This window comes from Ammospiza nelsoni, chromosome 3 (assembly GCF_027579445.1).
Source record: "Ammospiza nelsoni isolate bAmmNel1 chromosome 3, bAmmNel1.pri, whole genome shotgun sequence".
Lineage (NCBI taxonomy): Eukaryota > Metazoa > Chordata > Aves > Passeriformes > Passerellidae > Ammospiza > Ammospiza nelsoni.
The window spans coordinates 110,382,237-110,404,830 of record NC_080635.1 but is presented as its reverse complement, the minus strand read 5'-3'; the positions used below and the strand labels follow the sequence as shown (position 1 = coordinate 110,404,830).

The 22,594-nt window shown below is 42.9% G+C and overlaps 2 protein-coding genes and 1 long non-coding RNA gene across 9 annotated transcripts; 2 read left to right on the top strand and 1 right to left on the bottom strand.

Moving 5' to 3' along the window:
- Positions 1–127: 127 nt before the first annotated feature.
- On the bottom strand, positions 128–4,936 carry CENPQ (centromere protein Q). 5 transcript variants are annotated; one of them, XM_059469386.1, is made up of 9 exons: positions 4,758–4,936; positions 3,716–3,871; positions 3,384–3,441; positions 3,137–3,251; positions 2,913–2,981; positions 2,208–2,337; positions 1,871–1,990; positions 1,501–1,578; positions 128–912 (listed from the first exon to the last, which is right to left on the bottom strand). In XM_059469386.1, the coding sequence occupies exons 2-9, from the start codon at positions 3,836–3,838 to the stop codon at positions 784–786; spliced, it is 822 nt and encodes a 273-aa protein (XP_059325369.1). In that variant the 5' UTR covers positions 3,839–3,871; positions 4,758–4,936; the 3' UTR covers positions 128–783. The 5 variants fall into 5 exon arrangements, with proteins under 5 accessions (XP_059325369.1, XP_059325372.1, XP_059325370.1 ...); XM_059469389.1 differs by having other exon boundaries at positions 3,384–3,438; XM_059469387.1 differs by having other exon boundaries at positions 4,739–4,833.
- LOC132071695 (uncharacterized) lies at positions 1,287–3,164 on the top strand. The gene is made up of 3 exons (XR_009418177.1): positions 1,287–1,825; positions 1,995–2,177; positions 2,924–3,164. It is a non-coding gene; the product is annotated as an uncharacterized LOC132071695 (long non-coding RNA).
- MMUT (methylmalonyl-CoA mutase) lies at positions 4,905–20,214 on the top strand. 3 transcript variants are annotated; one of them, XM_059469384.1, is made up of 13 exons: positions 4,905–4,920; positions 7,069–7,448; positions 8,349–8,716; positions 9,391–9,548; positions 9,768–9,939; positions 11,250–11,498; positions 11,822–11,933; positions 13,207–13,322; positions 13,837–13,952; positions 16,075–16,206; positions 17,742–17,889; positions 18,015–18,182; positions 19,798–20,214. In XM_059469384.1, the coding sequence occupies exons 2-13, from the start codon at positions 7,094–7,096 to the stop codon at positions 19,924–19,926; spliced, it is 2,223 nt and encodes a 740-aa protein (XP_059325367.1). In that variant the 5' UTR covers positions 4,905–4,920; positions 7,069–7,093; the 3' UTR covers positions 19,927–20,214. The 3 variants fall into 3 exon arrangements, with proteins under 3 accessions (XP_059325367.1, XP_059325366.1, XP_059325364.1); XM_059469383.1 differs by lacking the exon at positions 4,905–4,920 and adding an exon at positions 5,116–5,159; XM_059469381.1 differs by lacking the exon at positions 4,905–4,920 and adding an exon at positions 6,686–6,706.
- The last annotated feature ends 2,380 nt before the right edge of the window (positions 20,215–22,594 follow it).

The window sequence follows — 22,594 nt, the reverse complement described above, 5'->3', positions numbered from 1 at the left end:
TTAGGTAATCCTGTGAGGAGTAGAAAGCTGGGCTCAGAGGTCCTTACAGGTTCATTCCAACTTGAGATATTCCATGATTCTAACTCCAGAGAGGCTTTCAAACCCTCACAGAAGAGAGATAATTAGCTTTTGTCTCACTAAGAGTAGCAGCAGCTTGTAAACAGCAGAACAAGAGTTCATGAAGCAAGTCAGTGTAAAGAGTACTGCTATCTTTCACCAGGTAATTTACCAGAGAAGGTATTTCATGTTGTTTGATGTTGGTTTTTGTATTGAGTAATGAAAATGTAAAACAAAAAATTTAATTTGATTAAAATTATTCCATTTTCTTCAATTGAGGATTTTTGCTAAAAAATAGTAAGAAAGTTGAACGGGGGACTTATAAGTGAGTATTAGATAAGCTTATTTTTACTACCTGTTTCAGGTTTAAACTCTCAAATAAAAACTACTTTGGTAGAAGACACAGCCTTCAGTGATTTACAGCTAAAGAAGTGCAAATAGAATGAAATAGTTCCCTTATTCTGTAAAAACACCCAAATAACCCAGGATCCATTTCCTTCCCTTTTCCTATGACAGGATATATCATCATTAGAAGTCATCACAGGTCAAAAAAATCCCAAAAAATCTCGAGAGATGACTTAAGTCCCAAAATGTATCTACAAATTTATATACCAATGTTAATAGAAAATGTTTTAACAGAAATGCAGCAGTCACAAGAGGAAGGCCATGAGGAAGAAAGCCGATTCCATCCAAACTCAGCATGGAGATTCCACATGTTTTGATTTCTCAAAGCAAATCCACCTTCTCATAGGCCTTTTCAGCAAGGGTTAACAAGTTCTTCAAGTCAGCTGACTGCTGAATAGCATTCATATCCCTTAAAAGGTCCTTCTGATTCTTTACCTTCAGAATTTCCTCCTAAAGAAGGAAAGAATCATAGATAACAAATAAAAAAAACCAGCTTTTCTCTAGCCCAACAGGAATTTCACCTTCATGCAGCCCAGCTACAGCTTAAACAAAAAATGATTCAAAGTCACAGAATGAGTCTTCCCTCCAGCCATTATAGATATATTTCACAAATTGCAAGTTCCCTAGGGCCATAGAGTTTCTAGGAAAAGACAGGTGATGTTTTAAATCATAAGATCACAGAATTGTTTGGGTTGGAAGGGACCTTAAAGATCAGCTTGTTCCAAGCCCCTGCATGGGCAGGGCCACCTCCCACAAGGTTCCACTATCCCAGGCTGCTCAGAGCCCCATCCACCCTGGCCATGAACACTTCCAGGGATCAGGAGGGTTTTTAGAGTTTTGTCCTGGTTTTAAATCAGAAGTATTTAGTTGTCAATGAAAAGAACAAAAATATAACACAGAAAATTAAAATCTATTCAAATTTTCTGAATTTTCAGAATTGCCCCCTCTGGCAGAGGTTAAGGGACAAAAGCACATTCTGTTGCCTTCCTCCTCATACCAAAGTGCCTCTGAAAAGACAAATATTTATTCCACACTCACCTGCAAAGTGGGTGCCTGAAAACTGCGCTTGGGGAGTTCTGGAAGCTGGAGTGCTCCACTGCCATTTTCCTGGAATACCTAGAAAAAGAAGAAGAGAATGAACAAACAATCCAAATCTCCAAATATCAGGCACACAAGTATGAAAATAAACTGTCATTATCCAACTTCTGAAACCAAACTTAATTCTGCAACTCAAGTTGGAAAGATTAAGAAGATCCATTCCCAAAAGCACACGAGGCCTTCCTTAAATGGCACTGCCTGAGAAACAGCTTGTTTGAAAAAGCTCTCAAGTCAGCCCATTCCTCTAAGTTATAGGAGTGCACAAGTAATTATTTTATATATTTATTTTTATTTATTTATTATTTTATACCTTCCTGGCCTCTTTTTCATCTTTCTCTAACTGGTTTTTGAGCACCTGGATTTTGTATTTCAGCTGCTGTATATTTTCCTCAATGCGCTCTGCTGATCTCTCTGCTTCATTTATTTCTTCCTAGAAAGACAAGACAAAACCAGAAGAAAATTTGCTTTAGAAATGGTGAAATCTTTCCCACAGAACACACTGAGTCACTGAAAAAACATCCAACATGAGGCAGAGCTGTGCAGCAAAGGTGGCTGACAATGATGAACACTTAGACACTCCTTCACAACAGCACAGGCCTGATCAGCAGTGTGGTGAGGTAATTTCTTCCCTTCCTTGTTTTTCATACCTGCAGTTGTACCAAAGACTCCTCATTTGTCTCAAGCATTTGTTTCTCTGCCATTTGAAGGCCCAGGATATTCTTCAGGTTGCCCAGCTTCCCTGGAGGCACATTTAAAGTCTTGAAACTTTTCAGCACCCTTTAATTACAGAAAGAGGAAAGTATGACTTGTTTGGAGTTCTTTGCAAAGCAAAAAGCAAAATATGGGGAAAAACTAATCTCACTATAGTTTTAAACTTAAGTGCTGCCACTGAAGTAAATGACAGCAGAGGGAAAGAAAAACTGCCTTGAATTGTTTTTTAAAATCATGTGGAGTAGGTGTCCAAGGAAAGAACCAGGAACAAGCAATCCCAAAATTCTCATGTTTGCTATTGCACTGACCTTGTGTGGTTTATATTCCACTGGGCTCTACACTCCCTGACTATAAACTGACATTAATTAATATTTTCCTAATATTTTCCCAGTTCTGACCCTTCTGCTCTTCAAATTAAGTTCTAAGAGAAGGATTTTTAACTGCTTCCAAATGATGATCATTTTAGCAAAACCTGGAAATGCTTTTATGAAACATGATATATATCTTTCTCCATATATCTAAATATTTAAATATATATATGTCAGAGGAGAGTTTTCGTTCACCCTCAAAGTATGGTACAAAACAGCTGGGTAGAAGAAATCTTTTCTCTCCCTCTTTTCTTTCAATTTATAATTTCTTACCTGTTTTTTAGTACATTGAGGTGCTTCTGAACATCATCTTTTCTCTCCCTCTGTTGGGACAAAACAGATCTGGAAAGAAAACACAGGCAGAATTTCCATCACAAAGTGTGCAAGCACGAAGAACACATCAAAAACCACATTGACTTTCAGTTCAAGTAATACTATGATTTTTACTTTGTTCCTTGGGGAAATAAAGAAGAACCACCAGGGTATTTGGCACTTACAGTACTACTGAATCCACTATATTTTCCAGGAAGAGCCTACTGTTCTCTGAGAGAGGTCGCCAAGATCTTATTGCACTACTGGACAGCTTTATTTTTTTTGAAGAACCATTTTCTCCTGTTATCACAAAAGAAAAAAGGGAAATACGACTTGTCAAACCTGGACAGAGAGCTTTGTGACTCAATTCAGTCACACTGGAGTCAAAAGTGTAAAACAGCTCAGATTTAACAGCAAAGAACAGAACCCTACCTGCAGGGGAAGAATCCTTCAGTTGCTTAACTCCCCTTTTGCCTTTCTGAGGGACCTGCTGAAGGGAAAAATTTACAGTAAATGTGGCAATTTTGAGACATCCTCTGCTGTGCAATCATTCATCTATTCCTGTGAACTCACTATGCCAGTGTCTGACAAAAGTCTTTGAGCACAAAAAGCCCCAAAAAGCTTTATTGAAGACTGCTCAAAAGAGCTCTTCACACTGGGCATTTCCTCAAGAGGACTATTCTTAGCTAATGAAGTATTCTCTATAAATTCTAATTTAAAAAATGGGAGAAAATACCTCGTTCCCCTTCCAAAAAAATTAATACCTGTCTTTTTGGACCTTGTTTTTTTCCTTGTTCATCTGATCCCTTTTTTTTGCTAGAAGGCCCTTGTTGATTTTGTGATTTAGAAGGATTTTTTGCTGATCTCCCACCAGCTGTCTTCCCCATTTTATTGGAAGGTGTATGGCAGGGTTTAATTGTCTGTAAACCAATGGGAACAGGAGGAAACAAAGACAAAATTAAAGTCCAGCAATTATAACCCATACAGTGCAAACCATACTTAAAAAAAAAAAAAAAAAAAAAAGGAAAATTGGGCTCAACCCAATAAGCCCCAAATGAGCCTAAATGAGAAAAAAATGTTTGCATATTTACAAACCTAGAGCCAAAATCCTGTAAATTTACCAAAATGTAGAAATGTAGAACCACTAAAAAAGCATCCCCATTTGGAAGATGTCTCTGCCCATGGCAGGCAGTTGGAAATAGATGATCTTTAATGTCTCTTCCAACCCAAATTATTCTGTGATTCATTTTTCTAATTTTCAACGCAGGCATCCAATTAGCAGAACTTTTTACCTTAGCACATAAGTACTAGTGGTCTCTGATGCAGTTTAAATTTACAGTTTTTCTTACTATAGAGAAAGAGGAAAAAGCTGTCACAAGGAAGGCAGTAGCCACAAAGGCCACCAACCTTCTCGTCCGGCAGGGTTACTGAGGCCTAAAACAGGTAAATAAACCACATGCCAGGTAAACAAACTCCACACCAGCTAAATAAGCCCTAAAACAAGCAAATAAGCCCTGCACGTCCCTTCCTCCATAACTGCCCATGTTGCGAGACAGCTTTCACAGCAGACCGCAAGTAAGGTATGGACTACAGCTCCCAGCATGCATCGCTCCCCACCGCAGCCTAGGAGCTTCTCCTCCATCGCGATGCATGCTGGGAGTTGTAGTCCTCACCCATACACCCTTACATCCCCCATGCTCGCTCCCCGGTGCTGCCGGATAGCATCATGGACAACATCTCCACAAACCCCTTCCGCTCCTCCCGGCTCACGTCGCCCCGAGCCTCACCTTCCCGGTTCAGCGTCACCTTCCCGGCTCAGCCTCCCCCGCCTCAGCGCTGCCGCCGGCCCCAGCTCAGCCCGCCGGGACGTTACCAAACAAACCCGCGCTTCCCGCGGCGCAAGCGCAACGCCGCTCCCGCCCACCGCGCATGCGCGGAGGCTGCGCGCCGACGGAGGGGCCGGTGGCAGGTAACGGGGGGATCCCATCCCTGTCCTGATCCCGATCCCTTTCCATGGACCCGTCCGTGTCCGCAGCCCCCAGCCCTGCCCCTGTCCTTGTCCTTATCCCCTGTCCCAGCTCCCGGCCCGGCCCTCGGTCCCCATTGGCCGCCTGAGGGGCGTGTTGGGGGCGGGCGGTGGCGGCGGGTGCTGTCCCGGGGCGGAGAGCGGAGCGTTCGTGTCCGGCTGTGGGTGCTGAGGAGAGAGAGGTGTGGAGAGGGGCTGACAGGGCGGGCATGGGAGATGGGCAGAGAGGAATTGTCTGAAACTAAACGCGGGTAAATTCCTTTCCGGCTCAGGGAAAGGAATAATCCCGGCGGGCGTTAGGAAGAGCATTGCAAGGAGGAAGGGGGTCTTGCCCATCTGCTCCGCCCTGCTGAGGCACATCTGGGGTGCTGTGTGCAGTTCTGGGCTCCTCAGGACAAGAGGCACATGGAGCTCCTGGAATGGAGGGACTGGAGCATCTCCCTGATGAGGAAAGGCTGAGGGAGCTGGGGCTGTTCAGCCTGGAGAGGAGGCACAGCTGAGAGGGGCCCTCAGCCCTGGGTGTCCCTGTGTGCAGGGAGGGGCAGAGCAGGGCCCAGGCTCTGCTCCAGGGCCCAGCAATGGCACCAGAGCCACAGGCAGGGACTGAGCCCAGCAAGTTCCACCTGGACAGGAGGCAGAACTTCTTCCCTGTGCAGTGACCAAGCACTGAACAGAGACCAGAGAGGCTGTGAAGTCTCCCTCTCTGGGGGTATTCCAGAATTGTCTGGACACAATCCTGTGCCCTGTGCTCTGGGATGACCCTGAGCAGGGAGGTTGGATCAGATGAGCCACTGTGGTTCCTTCCAACCTGACCCATCCTGTGACCCATGCAGGGGTGTGGGCACAGATTGCCTTCCATCCTGGCTGCAGCATCACATCCCTGCAGGGCATGAGTGCTCCTCGGGAGCTCCTCTGTGCCCCTCGGGTTATACCACACTCAGCATATATATTATTAAAGCAAAGGTTTGGAGGGTGTTGCTGCAGCGATAGAGGTGCTTTCCTGTATCTTGTAAAGGGTTTCTCATAAAGCTGTCAGGGAAGTTTGTATTTCTTGGGAGTTGTGAAAGAGATGAGAGAGTGGGGAAGTGACTGACCCTTGGAGCTAAGCTGTAAAGGTTTTGTTTCTGTAAGTGCAAGGATAGGGAATGGAGAGCAGAAGCAAAGGTGTTTACAGCTTTTAGGAGTTACTGAACTCACAGACTGGTTTGAGTTGGAAAGGACCTGAAAGATCATCTCATTCACCCCCTGCCATGGGCAGGGACATCTTCCATTATCACAGGGTGCTCCAAACCCCATCTAATCTGTCCTTGGACTCTTCCTGGGATGGGGCAGCCACAGTGTCTCTGGGCACCCTAAGCCAGGGCCTCACCACCCTCACAGGGAATTGTTCACATTGTTGCCCCATCAGTCTCATGCATGGTGGGCCAAGCTCTGCAGCTTGTATTGTCCCTGTGTTCTCACATACTACATTTTTTCTTCTCCTTTCTTTTTCAACCTATCTCTAGTTTCCATCCAGCCCAAGCCATCTTTTCCAAAGTGTATGATTATATCAGCAATTTTCTGACAGCTCACTTCCTGCAGTGCCTCCTTGATGTTGGATACTGGGAAGAAATTCTGTGAGGGTAGTGAGACACTGGCACAGGTTGCTCAGAGAAGCTGTAGCTGCCCCATCCCTGGAAAAGCATCACTCTTTGACATGAAGGAATTCCTAGATGAGGGGGATGTGAAGGTGAGGGGGTAGCTGGCCATGCCATCTTCATGCCTCACACTGGCTTTTCAGTGCCTGATTAATGATGATGATGCTGAGGGACGGAGATAAGTTACACATCTCAGACGTGGACGTAGAGAAGTTGAGGGAATGTTTTCCTTGGTTAGATGAAAATGTAGGATTTTTCCTGAATGTAGGATTTTTTTTCTTCCTGGTTGAAAGGCTAAAGGAAGGGCTGTCTGTCAAATCAGTGCATGAATAACACATTTCACTTTTCTCCTGAGGGATTGTTTGGGATTTAGCAAACTGCATGACCTCTCCATCCTCACATCTGCTGTTAATTGCATATGATAATGCAAAGTGCACGTTTTTGTTTTGTCCAGCTTGTCCCAGCCCGTGGGCAGAGCCATGCTGAGGGCCGGGGACGCCGTCCTGCGGCTGCGGCCGCGCCGCTGCGTGCTCCTGGCCCGGCGCGCCCTGCACAGGCAGCCCCTGCACCCCGAGTGGGCTGCCCTGGCCCAGAAGCAGCTGAAAGGCAAGAACCCACAGGATTTAATCTGGCACACCCCAGAGGGGATCGACATCAAGCCTTTATACTCCAGAAGGGACACAGAGGACTTCCCTGAGGAGCTGCCAGGGATGAAGCCTTTCACTCGAGGGCCCTACCCCACCATGTACACGTACAGGCCGTGGACCATCCGCCAGTACGCCGGGTTCAGTACAGTGGAGGAGAGCAACAAGTTCTACAAGGACAACATCAAAGGTGGGGCAGCTGGTCTGGGAAACAACACTGCCTTGTGAGGCAATGGGGGACGTGAATTCAGGCAGTTACATGGCAAATGTGATTATTCTGCACCGTGAGTTTGGATTTCTGATAAGGTGTTCCCAGTGGCACTGTCTTTCTTTCTTACTGGGAAATTGGATCATTTCTGGAAGTGTCTTTGTCTCATTTTGGAGAATGAGTCTGTTAAATGCTGGTGTTAGTTATTGCACCTTAACACATCAAGCAGCTGATATCATGGAGCTGAAGCAGAAGTGGTAATCTGGGTGAGCTGGTAGCACAGCTCAGTCTCTGGTCAGAGGGGAGAATGCCTGGGGACAGCAGAGTTTTGGGTTCTGCTTTCGGGTTGCAGAAACAGGAGGTCTGGCTGTCCTGTTCCCTGCTTTATATGAATCATTTTCTCTTACTGCAGCTTTGCAAATAACAACATGTGTCAGTAGAGCCAGGGAACAGTCTGTGGTGTTTAGTTTGTGATAAAGAGAAGGTTATGTGACAGAGTTTATGACACTTCTGCTCCCAGCTAAGCCAAGCTGATTTATGTGTATAAGCTCTTATACTGCCTATCTAGGTGCATTTATAACTTGTATGTGAGCTGTTATTTAGCAATTTTTAAATCACAGTAAGGTCTACCTTTTTTGGGTGGTCTTTTTCAGTTCCCAAGAAAAACTTCTTCATTTGAAGTTTAAGACTACTAAACCTAAACTACTTAACGGGTTTGGGGAGGGAACAATGTTTAACATCAAAATTTAGTTTGCCATTCAAGCCTGAATCAGGTATGATAGAGTTAATAAATTTAAATCCCATCCTAATACAAGTCCATTCAACACCTCTAACTATCCCTCTTTGTTGTTTTTTGGGTTTTTTCCTTTCTTTTTCATGTAGCTGGCCAGCAGGGATTATCAGTTGCTTTTGATTTAGCCACCCACCGTGGTTATGATTCAGACAATCCCCGAGTTCGAGGAGACGTTGGAATGGCTGGAGTTGCCATCGACACAGTGGAAGACACCAAAATCCTTTTTGATGGAATTCCTTTGGAGAAAATGTCAGTTTCCATGACGATGAACGGAGCAGTCATTCCTGTGCTGGCTACATTCATTGTGACTGGGGAAGAGCAGGGAGTGCCTCAGGCCAAGCTGACAGGGACAATCCAAAATGACATCCTGAAGGAGTTCATGGTCAGAAATACCTACATTTTCCCCCCAGAACCATCCATGAGGATCATTGCTGACATCTTCCAGTACACCTCAAAGGTATTCATTGTTAAAATGTATAACTTCTATTATTAGAGTGTTTATGAGGCACTTTGGAGAACAAAGAAAAGATGGGAAGACATGTCATAGAGAAGAGTAATATGGTTGTGGAAAGGCCCAGTAAAAGTTAAGATCTTACATAATTTAAAATATAAATTTGAAGTTTGAGTCAAACTTCAAATTTCAAGCACCACGACTCAAACACATCTTTGTAGAGACAGGTTGTATTTGCAGTCAACAAGGAAGTCAGAGAATGGGCTGGAGGCAGGCTGAGAGAGCTGGGGGTGTTCAGCCCAGAGAAGGCTCCAGGAAAACCTCATTGCAGCATTTCAGTACCTAAGGGGGGTTTATAAAATAGATTGAGAGCAAACTTTTACACCAATAGTGACAACTTTCTTCCCTATGAGGGTGGGGAGGCCCTGGCACAGGGTGCCCAGAGAAGCTGTGGCTGCCCCATCCCTGAAGTGTCCAAGGCCAGGTTGGAGGGGCTTGGAGCAACCTGGGATAGTGGAAGGTGTCCCTGCCCATGGCAGGGGGTGTTGAAACCAGATGACCTTTAACTCCCTTGCAGCTCAAACCATTCTGTGATTCTGTGTTAATGTGATAGAACAAGTATTTGATCCTCTCTTCTGCTGTTATATCCTGTTGCATCTCTATTTTTTTTTTTTTTCCAGTATATGCCAAAATTTAATTCCATTTCCATCAGTGGGTACCACATGCAAGAGGCAGGAGCTGATGCCATCCTGGAATTAGCTTATACCATAGCAGATGGCTTGGAGTACTGCAGAACTGGCCTTAAAGCTGGCCTCACTATTGATGAATTTGCACCTAGGTGAGCTCAAGAAATTTGCTAATATAAAACTCACTCTTGGTAAAACTTCTATAGAGTTTAATATCAAATTGAGTATTTTTATACATATAAGCAAGTAGGAAAGTACCTCATCTGTGAAAGTACCTTAATCAGAAACCTTGCTGTCAGACTTCTCCATTACTGATCCAGAGTTATCTGAATGATTCAATGTTACATTCTATTCATGTTCTCCTATTACAGGCTCTCTTTCTTCTGGGGAATTGGCATGAACTTCTATATGGAAATAGCGAAGATGAGAGCTGGGAGGAGGCTGTGGGCTCACTTGATTGAGAAAATGTTTAAGCCCAAGAATTCCAAATCTCTTCTGCTGAGAGCTCATTGTCAGACTTCGGGCTGGTCACTCACTGAGCAGGTTAGAAATTGGACTCTCATCATCCTCCTTACTTAAAGGCTGTTCTTGTGGTGTGTATCTTAAAGGGAGCTGCTGGTGCTACTCACAAAGGTGCAGCAGCTGTCCTGTCACTGACAAATGCACACACTGGCACTGGATACACCTTCATGTCAATTCAAGACTCAGAGGGTGAAGCTCTCTTAGGGTTTGTCCTGTGAGTTATCCTTCCAAAATGCAGTGCAGTCAGCAAGTAGAGGCATTTTTTTCTCAGGATCACTGGCTTGAGAATTCATTTCAGCAGCCCAGGGAGTCTTTCACACCCCTGACACTCAGTGTAATGGTTACAGCTCATCTGATCCTTTGAAACTGGGTGCACTCTGTTCCTCCTGCTGATTTACCTTGCAGCAAGGAGATAAATCAGTGGAGTGCATACAGTTTCCCAAGTGAGGTCAGAGCTGGGTTCCAGTGTGATCTCAAGGCCTGCTGCTCAATCCAAGTCATGTAATAGGAGTTATTTTTAGGTTGTGATTGTAGGCATTGTTGACTTCTGTGCCTTGGTTTTTTATTGTTTTTTTTTGAAGTAAATGTAGTATTTACTTACATTACAACACCACAGTAAAACTAAAACAATGGAATTTTCTGAACAGTGATTTTTGTGGGTCCTCCAATTAAAAGTATTGTGGGAGTGCAAAAATACTGTTATTACCAAAACTATATTCAATTGTCTTCCAGTGTTCAGTGTAAATATACTTCTGGCTAGATCATAACTCTTTGCCTAAACATAAAGGTTTATCTTTGTATAACTTCTCAGTGTGCAGTAGGTTTCAGAGGGCAAATATGCTTAACATTCCTTTAGATAGGTATCTACTCATAAATTATGTTTTACATTCTTACCTATCCAAATCACAGTTTTCTATAATTACCTTATATGATGCTGTCATCAGTGAAAATATTTAAGCACATTTAATTCCAAAACACATCTTGACTAGTAATTTGTCTGACACACGTACTGATCACTGCTCCAAGAATTTGAAGGATGGAAGACATCATGCCTACTGTTCCATCCTCTCTAATTTGGGCTCACTAAGTTCTTTGAAACACCACTAAATATAAATTAGGCTTTGATTTGTTACTGTGAGCAGCTTTCTTTATGGATTAATCTCTTTGTTAAGATACCGACAAGTGATAAATCAGTTTGATTTGGGTTTTTTTTAGCTTTTGTTCTGATTACAGTATTTCAGTGGGGATTTTTGTTTCTTTGCAGTAATGACTAACCTGCCTCAGCCCCGTGGCAGAACCACTGAGGCTCAGAGCTCGCCTTTTCCTTGCAGGATCCCTTCAACAACGTGATCCGCACCACCATCGAGGCCATGGCTGCGGTGTTCGGGGGGACGCAGTCCCTGCACACCAACTCCTACGATGAGGCCTTGGGGCTGCCCACGGTGAAGAGTGCTCGCATTGCCCGCAACACACAGATCATAATCCAGGAGGAATCAGGGATTCCCAAAGTGGCAGATCCCTGGGGGGGATCTTACCTCATGGAGTGCCTCACCAATGAAGTCTATGATGCTGCTTTAAAGGTCAGTTTGCAAAACCTTCTCTGGGAAAATTGTAGGGATAGGAGTCTTGAGACATGTCTGTCTTTTAGGGATAGGAGTTTTGAGAAATGTCTTTCTAAAGGAAAGACTTCTAATGTCTTCTTTGTTTGATAAGTTAGTAACTTCTTATCAAGGAATTATTTTAAACTTCAGCAATGTCTTTGTAAATAAATTTTACAAAACACAGTTTAGAGCCCAAAACTGTATAAAAAAAGTTTAATGAAAATGTGGGTGGTAGCACAGGTACAAAGCTAAATTTTTAAACCTTGCTACTACTCACTGTCTCAATTCTCTTCATTTCTCAGCTTATTGAGGAGATAGAAGAAATGGGTGGAATGGCCAAAGCTGTTGCTGAGGGGATCCCCAAACTTCGTATTGAAGAGTGTGCAGCCCGGAGACAAGCCAGGATTGACTCTGGTAAGAGCAGGGGGATGATAGAAGGGAAAATTTCCAGTACAATACTTCAGTATAAAGGCTTTTTACAAACATGTTCATTGTGGTTTTTTTATTTCTCTGTTTAGGAGTAGCAGATTGTGAGTGCTAGAATAAATGGTGATGGTTTTATGTCACTGAAAGCTCTGGAAAGAGACAGAGTGTACAAAATACAGTACCAGTGTGAAAAGTCTTGCTTGACACGTTCAAGATTCGATTAGACAAAGCACTAGAAACAGCATTTTAAAGAGTATTTGGAGCCTTCAGTAGTGAATGGCTTGATTTCTGATAGGAGCTTTAAGCTGCGATTCCTGAGTTTAAAAGCAGAAATGCCACCAGATGGCGATACTCACCCTAGCTGGCCAAATTCCTGGGCTTTCTGGAGAGCTGCCCGTTGTTCCGGAATGGTCAGATCATAGCAGAGGATGATACAGCTCCTTGTTTGCTGTACATATGTGTATGTTCTCATAGAGTAAGTATTTGTGGAGATGTTTATACATGTGTGCTTAAAACTCTATTCCACTTTTTGTAATCTGCATTCCAGTAGTAATCCAGGAACAGAAATTAGGGATAACTCAAACACCAAAGAAGTTATATGGACTTCTTTCTATGGAGGATAAATTTGAAGGAGATCTTAATTAAGACCAATAAAGAGTAATCAGTAAAGTTCTGTGGTTTTTTCTCATAAGGTAAATTACTTAATGTTGCTACAAAAAGTGTATTAATGTTATTAGGCACTGCAAATAAGAATATCTGATAAGTCCATAACGATTCAAACCTAAAATATAATTTTCCAACATGATAAATTAACTTTTATGCACATGGAGTAGTTTTAGGTAGGAACTTCACTTTCTGATCTGTTAAATCAGAAAAGTAAGTGCAGAGCAGGAGACCAGCACTTCTGCTTAGTTCTGTCAGACACACTTATGTAAGCTTAAAAAGAGAAAAATAGACAATCTGTTTTAGGGACTCATTGCTAAATTTTTGCAAGATAAATAGTGTTCTATTTCATTTTTTTTTCTGCTGCAGTATTCACTGAGTTGAATCTTTATGCATTTAATCTTCCATCATAAAATCTGGAAAATACAGACTTAAATCCATTCTATAAGAGCAGATTTTACATATTTGAAATCTATGTGGTTATATAAGCAAAGCAATGCATAATAATGCTCAAAATCTTCTTGTCCTGTTAACATTGTGTCTTTTCACAGTAGTTTGCAAATGTGTTCTGAGTTTCTGGTGTTTCCACTGGAAATAGGGTCTGAAGTGATTGTTGGAGTGAACAAGCACCAGCTAGAGAAAGAGGAGACAGTGGAAGTTCTGGCCATTGATAACTCTGTAGTCCGTGCCAAGCAGATTGAGAAAATCAGCAAGGTGAGAACAATCTTTTAAAAAATTATTCTTATTGTAACTGCAGACAGAGACTGAGAAAAGGCAGCTTTCAAGAAGTTTACCTTCCAATTTCTGAGAGTCCACTCTGGTCATCAGTGGAGAAACTGGCATATATATCTGTATGTCCAACCTTTAAAAATGGAGAGCTTTACATGTTCTGAAAATAAGATAGAAACCATCTGTGCAATGTTTTGCTCTAGAAGCCTGTGACATTGGTTAATCACTCACTGCTAGGGGCTTCTTGTCCAGTGCTGCTGAGGGTTACAGAACCAGAAATCAACCTCCACTTTTACAGATAAAACTGGTTTGTTATGTTATGGACTTGTACACATTTTAAGGTCTGAGCTGCCTTTTGACTTCTAATCTCATTGAAATAGGAAGTGGATATTGACAATTCCACATCCAGAATAAAATATTTGAAATTAGTCTTCCCCACTTGACTTACCATTTCACTTTGTGGTTTCCTTGAGCTGAATGTCTCTCTCCTGCACCTTAGGTGAAAGCCAGCAGAGACCAAGCAGCAGCCCAGCAGTCCCTGGCTGCTCTCACACAATGTGCTGCCACTGGGGAAGGCAACTTACTTGCTCTGGCAGTGGAAGCAGCACGTGCCAGGTACTGGGGGTGGGGTTGAACAGCTAATTCTTATTTAAAAATTGATGGTTCATTTTCACCTTTTAATTTTCCTTGGGTGTGGTGTCAGCAAGATTGGAGTTTTGGGGTTTTTTTTAGAAGTAGAAGTAAATAATGGCTGCAGTTTCACATGGTAAGACACACTATTATTATATTACAGCTTCTTAAGGCAATGCTTTGATTTCTCACAAGGAACATTACTGATATAAAGAATCCGATATGAAATGAGGCTGTTTGTACACATTCTGCTGTTTACAACTCATATTCTTACCAGTTCCAGGACATAATTGAGTTTCTCTGTCACTCAGCTGTTTCATGGGTGAAGGAGTTTAAGAAGTGTCTGAGATGTGAAAATGGATATTCACAGTCTTATCATGCTCTGTTGCTTCCTCTCTCCTTGCACCACAGATTGGTGTGAAAACATTTTTTGGCTGAGGGAGAAATCAGTTTGCTTAGTCAGGCAAAGTTGTAAGAAATGTTCTTGAGCAGTGTGAGACATCCTTAGAGTCCAGTGGAGCAGTTCCTTTTTTCAGCCAAAGTGCTTTTGAGGCTGTTTTCTTTCCTGTTTCAAGGTCAGCATCAGTCTCTAGAATAGATCCTGTCTGTTCCTTAATTAACTAAATGGCCCAAATATGAGCAAACCAAATTCCCTCCTTATTGGGGTGCTGCTCTGTTTTACTGTCACACCTCAAATTCCTTCATTCCCATTCTTAGAATACTTAATAACTGTATTTTAAATTCATTTAGCCACAGCCTGTCAGGAATCTCCAGCAGTATGTCTGCATCTGTCTTGGAACTGGGGAGGTCACAGGAGGGCAGTGTTGGATTTACAAGGGATTCATATCTTCTGTAGCAAAATTCACCAGTTAACTCCTAGTTTCTCTCCTTGGTGACCTCATTTTTGTTAATTGTAAAAACATTAATAGACTGAAGATTCACTTTGTAAGTTCCAAACACAGAACTTAATTCTGTCCCAAAATTATATATGGGATGTGAGCACAGAAAGAAACTGTTGTGGCATCTGATAGAGAGTGTTTGAAGGAGGATTGTGAGCTCTGGGAACATCTACAGGGAGCCCTCCTGCTGGGGGCAACATGGGAAAAGGTTTCAAACTTAATACATTCACCCTTCAGAAGCAATAAACAGTAACAAACAAAACTTGTAACTTGGACATAAATAAACTTCCCAGATCCTTCTGCATCTAGTCAGTAAAGAAGCTGTGTCAGGAGTAGAGGAGAAGAATAAACACTAAAATAAAGGCATCAAGGGAAAGGCAAATAGATGTTAAAATGTTAGGTTTCAGTCTCTTCTGTGTATTCTTCCCTTTTTTGTCCCCTCTTGATTTATATTTTATATTTTGGCATGAATCCCAATGCAGGACCTTTCCGTCTGAGCCCCCCTGCTCCTCCCAAAAAAATCCCCATTCAGAAAATATTATTTAATTTTCTGAAGCATTTTGTTATTCCCCATTGCCTTGCCAATTGTAAATCAATTCTCACATGAGCAATGAAGTATTTTCTTAAAAATGCCTGTGTACATTTGTTACTGACTTTGCAAGGGTTTTTCAGGGTGAAGAGAGAGGCGAGAATGTTGACCTCATGTTCAGAAGGCTTGATTTATTATTTTATGCTATATATTACATTATTACTATGCAAATAGGAATAGAGAGAAAAATTCTCAGAAGCTTGCTAAGAATAGAAAAGGAATGAATAACAAAGTTCTGTGTCCAGGCAGAAAGCAAGAACAGCTCTGCCATGTGTGGTCAGTAAATCCAAACATCCACCCGAGACCAATCACAGATCCACCTGTTGCATTCCACAGCAGCAGATAACCATTGTTTACATTTTGTTGCTGAGGCCACAGCTTCTCAGAAAGGGGAAAAATCCTGAAGAAAGGATTTTTCACAAAAGAATGTCTGTGACACACCTTCAGTCAGTGGGTGGCAGTGGGGTGAGCTGGATTTTCAGAGTTGCAACACTGAAAGGGAAACCAATGGAAGTAAATTTGTCCAGCAGCAAGGCAAATGGCTGGGCCAGTGCCAGCAATGTCTGTGTCCTGTTTTCATGTCAGCCTGCTGATAACAGGATGGTTTTTGTCTGCTCAGGTGCACGGTGGGGGAGATAACAGATGCCATGAAGAAAGTGTTCGGGGAGCACAAAGCCAGTGACCGCATGGTGAGCGGGGCTTATCGCCAGGAGTTCGGGGAGAGTGATGAAATCCTTCATGCCATCAAGAGGTGAGAACTCTTCCCAGGTAGCCAAACATGTACTAGCCTCACATTTAACCCAGGAGGTACATGTGCTACTGACTGTGCCCTAAAAAACCATTTCCCAAACCTGGGTTACGTTCCTGGGGAAAAACAGTGACCTGCAAAAGCACTCTCGTAAGCAGGAAAGTGGAATGACAAGGATTAAGTACAATAAGACAAAGTCAAAATTTTGTTAATTTTGAAATTGTATTTGCTTGCAAACAAAATTCATGGAGGTGAAGTTATGATTTGAGGGTTTTGTTCAAGTAGCCTAAGTCACAGGATTAAGGAGCTGAGAAACATTGCCTGAAATCCCTGTACATTGGGTTGCTTCTTTTAAAGGCTGTGTAATAGTCATCTTTAAAATAATTCCAGCAGTTCATACTACAAAACGTTGTTTTGATCTACCCATAAATTCTTCCTGAAATTTCACTCTTACTGTTGCTAAAACTTGCTAAAATCTGTCTGGATATCCACATACAGCCTCCAGTCATTGGGTATTACTCATACCCCAGTGGAGAAGGCATCCCAAGATGTTGATATGTGTGAAAACAGTTGCCTTTGGGGTCTTTTCTCAGCTTCTGCCTTTACTGCTGCCCTCAGGGGTACAGAGCCTAAATTGCTGCTGTGGGAGATGATGCAGCACAAATCAGTCCCTGCTGTCTTGGGGTTTACCATTTAAGAGTTCGGGCTCCCCTGAAAGGGAATTACTGGTGGCTCTGCAGTGGTGATGATTAGACTGTCTTGAAATTAGTTGTGCTAGGAAATGTCACCACTGTTTTTTTCTTTTAGCTATTTAAATTTAACTATTTTTAGTTATGCTTTTATGTGAAAGAGAACTGAACTAACCCCTTGAAAATCAAGATGTAGCTCCCTTTCTTACATAGAATCATGGAATCATTTAGGTTGGAAAAGACTTTAAGATCAGTGAGTCCAGCCTGTAACCACAAACAGATCCTGGTGGAATTTGAATAATGAGCAGGTTAATATGTGAGGCTGTGATTCACAGTAGCATCAATACAACAGAAATATGAACTGCCAGTATCCAAAAAAAGAGGCATTGGAATGAATGCACAGAATATGAGATACAATAATCTTCCATTGACATATTTTTACCCAGTGGAATGATAATGCACAATGTGATGTCCAGGACCCATCTCTGTGCAAGTACTTTTGAAATAATAGGTCATACTTATTCTTAAAAACTTAAAGATGTGTTTTGGTGAGTTGTAAACTCAGAGAATTCAGTATTTTACCTGTCAGAAAGCAAAAGAATAGTGGAAGATTTTTTAAATAAAGAGCATTTTATTTTTGAGGTTGCTAAGTACAAGAAGTGAGTTAGTAATAGCAATAACATGAATATTAACATAGTGTGCAGGCTGCACAGCCAAACCATGACTTAGAAAATCTTTTTATTTGATGAAATTACACTACACTTGCAGCAAATGTTTTTTTTTTTTATGTGTGGAAATACTTCCAAGGATTCTCAGTGACTTGCACTGACAGAATGTGTTTCCCACCAGAGTTGACAAGTTCATGGACCGCGAGGGCCGCAGGCCTCGTATCCTCGTTGCCAAGATGGGCCAGGATGGCCACGACAGAGGGGCCAAAGTCATCGCTACGGGATTCGCCGACATCGGCTTCGACGTGGACATCGGGCCCCTCTTCCAGGTAGGGCTGAGCAGCACCCAGAGCATTCATTCATTCATTCCTTCCCTTTGCATCCCGTCTCCCTGGGGGCGTGCTCAGCCCCCATGTCTGTGTCCCATGCCCTGTCCCTCCCCTGTCACTCACAGACCCCGCGGGAGGTGGCGCAGCAGGCCGTGGACGCAGACGTGCACTGTGTCGGGGTGAGCACCCTCGCCGCGGGACACAAAACCCTGGTGCCCGAACTCATCAAGGAGCTCAATGCCCTGGGCCGGCCCGACATCCTGGTCATGTGTGGAGGAGTCATCCCCCCTCAGGTATGGCAGCATCTCATTGCTGCTGGTATAGTCCAGGGTGAGGAAGCAAAAAGGATCTTTGCATAATATCCACAGGTGTTTGATTCAACCACAGTGAGATGATCAGGTCCCAGCCCCCTCTCTACACCCCCACTTTCTCTCTACCGGACCCTAGGGGCTGACCCTGGTCTCGGGGCAGTACAAAGCTGAGGGACAATCAGGGAATAGGGAAGAGAGGCTCAGGGACATAGGAGCAGACATAGGAGCAGACATAGGAGCAGAGGAAGGAGCCAATGGGGTCTAACAACTTTTTGAGGGAAGCTTCTTGTGTCCCCCTAGAGGGAATGCCCCCTCAGGGTCTCCACACATTTCCATCAAGCTAAGAGACTGATTTATCTCTGTCTGAGCTGCTGAGCTCTTTCCTGTGTTCTGTAATGTCAGAGCACTGAAGGCTCCTCTGTACAGTCACCATGGCCAGCACAGCTCTGTAAGGTGGGATCCCCCTGATCTGATTTTCTGTACACTATGCCCTGGTTTAACTTAGAATGTTTGTGGGATGGAATATGGAGCTGTGTTGTGAAAAGATGAGCTTCAGGGAAATGTTCTTTATGCTCTGTTGTTTCACATCATCAGTCCTTGCTGGCCACCAGGCTGGATTCTGTCTTAAGAGACCTTTTGACTTCCAACAATGGTTGTGAAGAGCCATAGCCAGTGACTAAGGCCCCTGGCACGTCCCATCACCCCTAGGCTGCACATCTCACTCACTTTTCAGCCTCTCCTCACCTTCCCCATCATTAGGCAGGTGTTGCCTCTCATCCCTCTCTTTCTCCTAAACTGTTGAGCAGTTTGTTAAATTCCCTGGCAGTCGGATCTGTGCTTTCATCTTTAAATTTTCCTTAGTTCATGCACAATCTCCCTGTCTCCATCACCTTACAGCCATCTGCTGTCTATAGTGATCCAAACTGATTTTGCATATATCTCCTGGTATTCCCTTTTTCCACACCTCTCTCTTTTCTAGGCAGTCAAGTAACTATTCAGGAATGACAGAATTCTAAACTGAACAAACAAAACTCACAGTATTTTTCTAGGAGACTGTGTTCTGTCCATTGTCTCTCAGTGGAATGCCCTGTGGTTGGTAAAGGTGTAATATATCCTATGTAGAAGAAAGAGAGAATACAGAGCTGCTTCCCAAGTCTTTTTGAAATTTCAGGACAGTCATAAAATTCAATTTACTCTAGATTGCAAGAGACCGCTGTTAGTCATCTGCTCCATGCCCTTGTTTAAAGTAGTATTTTCAAAATTAGAAATTAGATCAAATTTAGGTTAGGTTACTCAGACTCATATACAGTTGACTTTTGAGTACTTTCCAAGGACTGCCATTAGTCTGACTCTAAAGAAATAAACCCTTTCCTATGGATATTAGTAATTTTTTCCTATCTTCTCACTTCCACCCATATCCCATTTCCTTGAAGCTGTGCTGCCTCTGTCTGGGACTTGTTGCTTTCTCAGGGCCAGCACAGAGGACAGAGTATGCACCAGTTATAAATCAATTACCAATTTTCTGTTTCACTATTAACTATAGATTTAAATTAATTAAAACTATAGATTTAAATTCATTAAATCTCTTTTCCAACAGGATTATGACTTCCTGTACGAAGCTGGTGTTGCCAATGTGTTTGGTCCAGGCACTCGCATTCCAAAAGCAGCAGTGCAGGTGTTGGATGACATTGAGAAGTGCCTGGAGAAGAGGCAGCAATCCATGTGACTCTGAAATGTCACAACTCAGCAGCCTTACACTGACCACTTGATTGTCAGCAAGGGATGGCCAACCACAAACCTCTGCTCCCACTGTCCCCTGGCCTCGTGTTTTGTGCTTTCTAAGAAAGTTCTAAACTCTCTGCTTGTTCTATTTGAGGATTATTTATATAGGTATAATATAAAAAAAAAATTATCTCTAAAACTATTATATCAGGTAGTGAAGGGAATTCAAATAAGTGTGTTTGGGTTTTTTTCCAGATATACTGATAAATAAAATAACTGCTGCAGCTCTTTGGATGGTCTCTTTTGCCTGATCTCTTTTGCATGCAGAGAACTTGTTTTGAATTTTTTTGGCAATTATAGTACATCTAGAAGTCTTCAGGCAGGATCACTCATTCAGCAGAGATGGGATTGACCCCAGCAGCACTTTGGTTTGGGAAATGGTGGCTTCTCAGGGAAGGGCAGTGATGGGAACAGGGCACAGTGCACAGTGCTCCTATACAGGCTACTGCCATCTACACCATTTGTATCTTACTCAGCCATGAAATTCAAAAATGATGGTTTATCTACCTATAGCTTTATAAAGAGAGTTATATTATGGCTGCCCCATCTCTGGAAGTGTTCAAGGCCAGGTTGGATGGGGCTTGGAGCAACCTGGGATTGTGGAAGGCAGTTGGAACCAGATGGTTTTTCAGATCCCTTCCAGCCCAAACCACTCTCTGATTCTGTGTTTCTGTGATTTTATGAAGTTGTTCATTAAACAGTTTGTATTTTACATTCATGAGCAGCAAAACTGTATCTGTTATGTGGATGAGAGAAGAACTCAAGACAAAGTTTAAGTTGCACAGTGTTACTGGCAAACCAATGGGGTGGAATCCAAGCCTTTGCAGTGTTATCTTTGTGCTCTGACTTCTGGAATAATGATCTCTCTCAAATAATTGTTTTGTAGTGAGTCACATTTAATTTTACAGATGGAAAATTGACCATTAACAGAAATTTTCTATAAAAAATCTGTAAGTTATTCCTATGCCTCAATAGCCAAAGGCTGCCTAGAAGTTTTTCAAAGTAAGGCATGGAAATTGAATTTATTTTAATACAAATCAGAGTTTTAGTTGTATTATCTAACTTTATGTCATCATCTAACTAGGGAGCTCCATTTATCTTCAGTGGAAGGAGAGAAGCCAAAGGTGACTGGCTCAGGTTGAGTGTCTGCATTGTAAACCTCCTAAGAGTGGTGAGATAACTCCTAATGTGTGAGAGGTCTGATCTGTTGGGGTTTTGAGATCAAATTTCTGTTTATATTGAGGTGGTTGCACTGCTGATTGCAAACATGAGGTGCCCAGACTCAGTCCTGAATTCAGTGCTTGCATCCTGAAAAGACAGCACAGTCCAGGCCTGGGTAGGAAATAACCATGGAATTGTAATGTGATCATAAATTACCTTCTCAAAACTTAAAACAACAACCAAACAGACCTGGTGTTATGGTTGTGCTGAATCAGCAAACTCTGCAACTCAGTTGCAGTCATGTCAGTGCTCTAGCCAGGGGGGAATTTGGGATCTCAGGAGCTCCCATGGAAGCCATGAGAGCCAGGACTGCATCTGCAGGGTGTCCCTGCTAGGAAGGTCACCTGGGGAGTGCCCTGTGTCATCCTGTACAGAGAGCAGCTGCAGAGCAAGGGTGGTGAAGCACTGGAACAGGCTGCCCAGGGAAGTGACGGGCTCACCATCCATGGAAGTGTTCCCAAAATACATGGATGTGGCACTGGAGGACATGGTTTAGTGCTGAACTCGGTGGAGATGAGTTGGTGGTTGGACATGATTTAAAAGGTCTTTTCCAACTTTAACAATTCCAATCCTGAAGTGCTCCAACAGCTTCTGTGGCAGAAGAGCTGTGGTACCTCAGCCAGCAAGAGCTAAAGAACACAGTTCCTCTTGCTGAAAGCTTCCCTTCCCTTCCCTTCCCTTCCCTTCCCTTCCCTTCCCTTCCCTTCCCTTCCCTTCCCTTCCCTTCCCTTCCCTTCCCTTCCCTTCCCTTCCCTTCCCTTCCCTTCCCTTCCCTTCCCTTCCCTTCCCTTCCCTTCCCTTCCCTTCCCTTCCCTTCCCTTCCCCATTTGGGACACACATCCTTCACTCACTGCCACCTTCCCATCAAACCTCATCCAACCAAGGCTGCTCAGCTCCTTGGACATGTGCTTGGAGGAGTTGGACCTGCACCTCTGAGAGAACAAGGAACCTGAGATCTCTATGGAATCTGAGCTCTCCATATCATTTTGGGAGCAGCCACACTCTCACCTTTTCCTGGCAGTGAACATTTCTTGCTCCCCATATGGTTTTCAGTCTGAATTACTGGAAAACCACACACTCAGCTGTGTTTATTTGGTAACACTGTGTGCAACCTGTGGTTTTCTCTGATGGCTGTTTTATTGCTAGGGCCAACAGTTGGCAGATAGATTGCATTAAAAAAGCAAAACTATAGGAAAAAAATAAAAAAAAATAATAATTCTCTTTTTACCTGAAAATAAGTTTAATTTACATGATTTTATGTTTGGTACATAAATCTATTTCCCCTAAAATGGAATTTCTTGGGGAAAAAATAGATTTTTAAATTTTTTTTTCTAAGAGGCTTACAGACAATATTTGAGAGCTGCTTAAAAATATATACTTAAACCTCTGCA

What these genes read in the sequence shown, in the direction of transcription:
- CENPQ (XM_059469386.1), bottom strand. Translation starts at nt 3,838, where the DNA reads ATGGGGAAGACAGCTGGTGGGAGATCAGCAAAAAATCCTTCTAAATCA. An exon ending in GAAGGATTCTTCCCCTGCAG is followed by an intron (nt 3,252 to 3,383) that starts GTAGGGTTCTGT and finishes TTGTGATAACAG; the next exon opens with GAGAAAATGGTTCTTCAAAA. An exon ending in ATAGTGGATTCAGTAGTACT is followed by an intron (nt 2,982 to 3,136) that starts GTAAGTGCCAAA and finishes TTTTCTTTCCAG; the next exon opens with ATCTGTTTTGTCCCAACAGA.
- MMUT (XM_059469384.1), top strand. Translation starts at nt 7,094, where the DNA reads ATGCTGAGGGCCGGGGACGCCGTCCTGCGGCTGCGGCCGCGCCGCTGC. An exon ending in GCTGGTCACTCACTGAGCAG is followed by an intron (nt 9,940 to 11,249) that starts GTTAGAAATTGG and finishes TTTTCCTTGCAG; the next exon opens with GATCCCTTCAACAACGTGAT. An exon ending in ACAAGCCAGGATTGACTCTG is followed by an intron (nt 11,934 to 13,206) that starts GTAAGAGCAGGG and finishes CACTGGAAATAG; the next exon opens with GGTCTGAAGTGATTGTTGGA.